Source organism: Anopheles darlingi, chromosome 3 (assembly GCF_943734745.1).
Source record: "Anopheles darlingi chromosome 3, idAnoDarlMG_H_01, whole genome shotgun sequence".
Classification (NCBI taxonomy): Eukaryota; Metazoa; Arthropoda; class Insecta; order Diptera; family Culicidae; genus Anopheles; species Anopheles darlingi.
In genome coordinates, this window is record NC_064875.1 from 1,095,751 (window position 1) to 1,102,500 (window position 6,750).

At 47.3% G+C, this 6,750-nt stretch overlaps 1 protein-coding gene across 1 annotated transcript in view; it reads left to right on the top strand.

Moving 5' to 3' along the window:
- The first annotated feature begins 2,558 nt into the window (after positions 1 to 2,558).
- The window catches only part of LOC125953599 (matrix metalloproteinase-2), a 183,383-nt gene continuing 179,191 nt past the window's right edge, over positions 2,559 to 6,750 (top strand). The window contains exon 1 of the mRNA XM_049683267.1: positions 2,559 to 3,926. Coding sequence (XP_049539224.1) covers positions 3,723 to 3,926 — 204 coding nt within the window. The 5' untranslated portion in view covers positions 2,559 to 3,722. The remainder of the gene's footprint in view (positions 3,927 to 6,750) is intronic.

A 6,750-nucleotide genomic window follows, 5' to 3' on the forward strand; every position in this document is an offset into this window, starting at 1 on the left:
TCTCCGGGACCCCGGCATGCGCCCGCTTTCGATCTATCGATGCGCGCGTTTAGCGGGCCGCGTTCGGCGCTCGAAATCCCGGAACGCGGAAAAATTTTCTTTTTCTTCTTTTTGCAGAATTTCGTTTTTTTCTTCTTCTTCGCCCTCTGGCGGCCAAGAGTTGAAACTTTTTCCGGGTTTCGAGCGCCGAACGCGGCTCGCTAAACGCGCGCAGCGATAGAATCGAAAAAAAACGTTGGTCGCATGTTTCGTGCTGCGGCTAAGATCGCAATTTGCCAAAACGTGCCTCCCGGTAGCTTTATGGAGTTTTGATTCTAGCGTCACGAGCAACGCAATCGCTTCTTTATGATTCGATGATCCCCGAAATGATCTGCCTTTATTGAAATCATTCGGGCGGAGTGAGTCCATCCCAGTGAGGCGGAGTGAGACGTCGTCGCGGTCTCCAATGAAATCCAATGGCTCCAAGGGTCTAATTCGAGGCTGCCGTCCGACACGTGATCGCTTTGATTTTTTTAAATTTAAGGCCAGTTGCTAAAACAATTTTCCGCAGATTAGCAGCAGTTTTTGAGGTTTTCTTTTAAACAGAACTACCCGGAGAGATGTCCACAGCTTGAACAATTTGACTGATGTTCCTGATGCCGCGACGCGAAGATTCTTGATGGTCCTACCAACCCTTGCCCTTATCTGCTGATGACGATTGTCACCGTCTTCATTGGGGCCCGTCTTCAGCTCTGGCAAGCATTCTACTCCGCAAGTAGCTCCCTATTATCTTCATCTTTTAACGCAATATATTTGTTAATGATTCTTGGTCAAAAACAAAAATCTATGTATCACGAAATCACTTCGAAAAATGAATAAAGAATGTGTCAGCCGCTTCTAAACAGGGCGCAGGTGCGGCTTGATCCGTGATCGTGGCAATTCCATATGTTCGAGTCCCTTTCGCCAAGCGATTTCAACGCAGCGTCCACGGTTTGGGTCCGCGGAGTGCGAAAACTGGTTTCTACAGAAACCACAAACTTGTTTCCCAAAAAGGTCTTAAGCACATTTGGATGGTTGCTTTCGCTATCGGTTGCGGTCCGGCGGTAAGAGATTTTGATAAAAAACAAGCTCGATCTGTACGCGGTACGATTGATGCATGTTCGCCCGAAGAGTGTGGAATTAAATGCACGATTCAATCATTCGATTTCCGTTGTCTTTCCCCGCGTTGGTAAACATTCATTACGGTGATCGAATGATTCAACGCTGGATGAATCCCTCGTTGGCTGTTGGTGTCCCAGAAATCCCTATGATTCAATTATTTATCCGATACGTGATTGATATGGTTCGTGCTGATAAACCAAGGAAGTGTTGTAAGAACAAAGAGATTTTATAAAATCAGAAAGTGCGACACGTGCTTTTGTCAATCTTCGCATCGTTTAAGCACTAAAAAAAACTACGCTGTTTCTCCTACTGAAGATCGGCGCCGCCGGTTCGTGGTGGGTGGTCTGTTTGTAAACGTGGCTAATCAAGTATTTTGCAAACTAGCCTCCGCAAGTTGACACCCTTTGTTCACCACGAAGGGCACCATGCACGAGTTCAACTGTAACTCGTAACCGTACTGCCGTTGGAGAATAATGTATGACTTAGTCAGCCCCGCTTGTCCAAGGACCTCTTCCTTAGATGGAGAAAACGCATGATCCCACTGAGCCGTGCGCCACAGCTGCCTCTGTTAAGCTGGCCTCTCTCTCGGATGATGGGGCAAGCGCCATCCAGAGCGGTAGACGCTTCAGATAAATAGGCCACCCATGCGCGTACAGCCGGCACTCTAGGGATGCTGATGGCTTCCAAGTAATGCGGAGCCCGTGGTGCGAGTAGGAAATACGCATCCGACGAGAAGGATGTGGTGTTATCAGGAGCCAATGTCATATCAGCCATAGTTATGTAGAGGTCAGGCGACTTGTGTGTAGCAGACTGGCGATGTGGAAGTCGAAACCCTCCTAGATGCAGTCTATGCACAGCCGGCATTGATAAGAAGTGTACATGGATGTCGGTTTCGTAGGAAAAACTCTCGCTACTTTCAATGAGTTATTAGAGTACTTATTTCTAATTTGTAGCCCTTGTTTCTTTTCGTTTTTTTTCTGTATATTTTATGTTATTCTTTTAGACTACTTATGATTAGCCAATCCAAGTTTCTGTAATGTTTCATGCTTCAAAGACCTTTCTGTTAATCTTTTTATAATGTGCAGTTTTGGTTAAGAACAACCCCACTCCACAAGTATTTCATTCAAGTATTCGGAGGGGTAATTCCGTGCCCGAAGACAGCCCGATCACGATTCGTGCCGAGTACAGTTCGTTGCTGAATGATCAACATCGATTCGATTCTGTCGCTGCCTAAGGTAAAACGCCCTCATAATAATACTTTTATTTTATCTAAAGACAGACCATCAACGATGAGCTTTGTTTCAAAGCATCTATGATTAAATATCTATCCGAAATTCCATCCACAGAAACGGGTGCGGCCAACGGCACGAAACGCACTGTAAGAGGCGTTATAACGAATGGAGAATGATCATTCGCACGCATTTACTCTCCCAACGCCCAAGTGATCGCGTGTGGAGGGAATCGCGATCGTGCGGCAAAACGGCGGCACAACGTGCGAGTGTCCACGTGCTAGTGTTTTGGCGGGAGATTCAAACGCATAGGATACAACCGTTACACGTTTCGGCGTGTGATCTGCGAAAGTGCTTGTGTCGTCACGATCCGTCCCATTTCCACGCGGGATTAAGTGGGCAGTCCTTGGCCGAGATTTCGTCACAATTCGCACATGCTTATGTGGAGCAGTGTGCCAGCCGAGAAAGACAGCTTTGTGCAGTTTGTTCGCGCGGAAAGCAAACCACAACGAAAGCAGCGAAGAAAACGGAAACGCCGGAAAGGGAGCCGGAAAGCAGTGAAACAGTGTGTCGCACAGTAGAACGGCCGTGTAAACGACCGATACACGCAGGCGCAACCATTGCTTCCGTTTGTGTATAGAGAGGAAACCAGCGCTTGCCTCTAATTCTCGTCCTGTTGCCGGCTGTCTTCGGCACGTTGTGGCGCCGTTGTTCGCGCGGTTTTTGTTGTGGTTCCCGTATTCCTAGTGATTCTTCCGCCTCACGTTCCGAGGTTGTGTGTAAACGAGTGCATGTGTGTGTGTGTGTAAGTTGTATGTGTTCTTCCGGTGCATTAAAATCCTGTGATCCCTTAAAGTCTGAAGTGCTCTGCCAAGCTATCACGATTTGATCATTTTGAATCAATTACATCGTTCGTTGTACCGAGTGACCCAGAGTGTTCACCCTAATCCTGTTAAAGTGCGCAAGAGGAGAGAGAGAGAGAGGGAGAGAAAGAGAGATAGCGAGGTGATTTTCTTTGTGACGTCACAGTGGTCGGGAAAATACCCTGCTGCCTAGCAAGGGTGAGTGAGTCATCGTGCCGCGAGTGTCCTTGTGGTGTGTGAATGAGTGTCTAGTGGCGTGTGCTCATATAAAGGCGCCGTGTGTTTGGCGCCAGTCAGCTGTTGGTCGATACGGCGTGGAAAATCCTCTCTGCTCCAGCAGGTTCTGGTACACCCTCACAGAGCCAGCAGTTCTCTTGCGCTGATTTGTGTGCTGTATCTTATACCGCTACCGGTACGACCGGTCGCCCAGACGGGATTAGCAACGATCCCTAGTTCGAACGAGTGTTTCCAGCGGCTACAGGCGTTTCAGATGGATCGGTGCCGGATAATTCAACACATTTTCTTAAGGACAAGACGGAGAGTCCTGTTTCAGCGACCGAAATGTATGTGGCTGGCTCTGCTGGCGATTCAACTGTGGTTCGCCGAGCACAAACAGTACGGAGTCCTCACCATACCTATCGCCGGGACGGTAGGCAAGGCTGACGGCAAATTCTGGGATTACGACGATGGAGTGGTAAGTGTGTATGAATGGCGTTATATGAAGATTGAACCGAAAATAAAAAAAGAAATCGTTTTTTTTTCTTGCGCATCTTGTACCGTGGCGAAATGAATGAACTCTAACCTGTTGATAGGCTGGCCTACTGATTGATTCCATGTAGCTGAGAAGCGCTTTAAATAGAAGATGTACGCAAAATAGGACAAATAGGAATAATAGAGGAAATGATTGTAATCTACAAACATCTAAATGGTATAGCATAAATATACGTATGAGGACGTATTCGTTTAACCGGCTCTGGACTGTTGTCGTGCTAGCTTTGCGCGTTAATCTTCTCTCATGATCTACGACAGTTCCATGTGAGGCGCGGTACATAAATCGTAGAACTCGCATGCGTGTTGCACGGAGAGAGACTATCAAGGCCAAAGCACCATCACCATATGATTAGCTCAACCATAGATTAGCAACAGCAACAACAACAACAACGGGAACCAGAGCTAGATTCGATTTATAAAAAAAACATCCATGATTCCGAGAAGGAAGATGAATTGCTTTCTTATCCTATCCTACTATTACCAGCATGATCGATTGATCGATTGAGGTGTTGTAATTGTAAAGGTTCGAGTGAGAATGAGAACAGCTAATTTCCGTCTGATGTATGAGCTGCATCACGTACCCTCGGTCCGGCCCCTTCCTACTCCAGTGAGTCAGTGACCAGAGTCGCCACTAATTATATCAATATCAATATCAATATCTTCATCATCAATAGTTCTCGGTTGGCAAAGAGGGAATGTTCAATTGCCTTAATGCAATCGCCTGCCCTATTGCTACCTCCCCAAGAGCAATGAATCATAGGTGCGATAGTCCGAGAACAATGAATTCTATATCTCTCAAGTGTCCAGCCATGGGTCGGCGCCGGCACGTATGGATAGGCTACTGAGAAGTGTCCGGATATTGCAGTTCCATACGGTCATGCACATGCTAGAATGCAGTTCCAGTGCACGGCGAGTGTGCGCACTTGGATTCGCACTAAAGCAAGGGCTGTTTAAGATCGTTTAAGTGATTATTGGTGCAAGCAGTAGAAATATTGAATGAAATAATCCTATAAAAAAAGTAGGTTTCGTTTTCTATAAGATTAGTCTTCATGCTCCGATGGCGGCGTTATGGTTCTGGCAACGTTCGATGTCACCATTTCCGCTGGTGTAGGACTGATTACCCGACCGAGGCCAAAGTGCACAAAGCAATCGTCTCAATCATCAGGGAGAAAACGGAGAACGCAGAGAAGAACCATTCGGTCCAGCATAGAACGCACACCCCTACAGCCAGCAGACAACCATTGCACCACACCATAATGAAATGAAGTTCTTTCGGGCGCGTTCTGAAGCGTTGCTCATCAATGTTTAACTTCTCTGCAGAGCATAGCGCGGGCTCGTTTAATAATATGAAAGATGTGTGTTTGTGTTCCTCGTACCTTCCCTTTTCTTGCGCTGTTCTTCCGGTTCTGGCACTCCCTCGCTTGATTCTTTCATTCGTTCCCCTCCATGGAACAACGCATACAACATACGAGCATGAGGCATGCGTCAGCATCATCTGCCACACATGTTGGTGGTATGTTTTCAGCTTCGAATCAGCTTCTTCATTCTAGACCTCAGAGCGAGGCAGCATCCACAATCAGCTACACTGTGGCAATCGTTGGTCGATCGGTTACATTCTCGTTCAACGGCACGAAGCCGCTTCCCTTTCAATGATGCATTTCTGTGGTCGGTTTACCGCAGACAACACGAGCCATTCGTCGTTCTTTACCATGTTTTCATACAGTGCTGCGGCAATGGAAAGGCGCGTTTCACGTTCACTAACATAACGGATGCTTATGAGCTGATTAACGGCAAGCGGTAAGAGATTCGGGACTGATCGATCGTTATGTTGTGTAACTGCTTCTGTTTCCGCCTCAAACCGGAAAATAAGTTCCGGAAATGGTAATGTTTGACCAAAGAAACAAAAAGAACCGATTGACAGTGAGACAAAGAGCAAACGCGCCTTACTCGGTACCGTGCATACTGAGCAGAAATGGCTCCTGGGACGCCGAAGAGATGATTCAGAGAAAGCTATCAAGCGGTACCACAACTTCACCGCGAGCAACGAAGTAAAGCTATTTAATGAATTCAAATTTCATCGTCACCCGGGGTTAGGTTGATGGACGATCGGCTGGGAATCAGACCAGAAACCGACTGCAAACTTTGCATGTGAACTACCACTTGGGCTGGTTGGTTGAAGGTCGTTTCGCTGAAGTTAAAAAAAGTGTCATTTCCATGCGTCACGCAATACTCCAATTAGAGATGGTGGTGCCCCGATGGCCCAGGCCAAGGGTATACCCCGAGTGAAGTGTAGTTTCCACTTTGATGAGGCCCGAATGTAAGCAGGCAAATCGCTAAACAAACATGCTCCATCATGCTAACGACACATTTTCGAAGCAGCTTGAGACACGCACAAACATCCCGCCCTTACTGGCGGCTGGCTACCAGCTGGTCTGAGTGAATGTCAGAACGACCACTTCGGCTTAAAGTACGTCTAGCATCGGGGAAAGATTTTTGGCAACCGTCGCCGTCTGGTTTGGCTAAAAGCGTTCCAAATCAATCAACTTTGATCAGGTCCAACGGCGGACCGAGCTACAGCTTAGGCTGGACACGAGAGTTTTGTTTTTCCTTCCTGTCCATCAACCGACAGCCCCGGCTCTTCTTCCGGTTTGAGTTGAGCTGAGGTCTGAGGGGTGACGAAGGTCTTCAGCACTTCAGAAGTCAATTGAGAGGTCGAATGAAAGTTGGTTGGTAAAAGGGCTCGAATG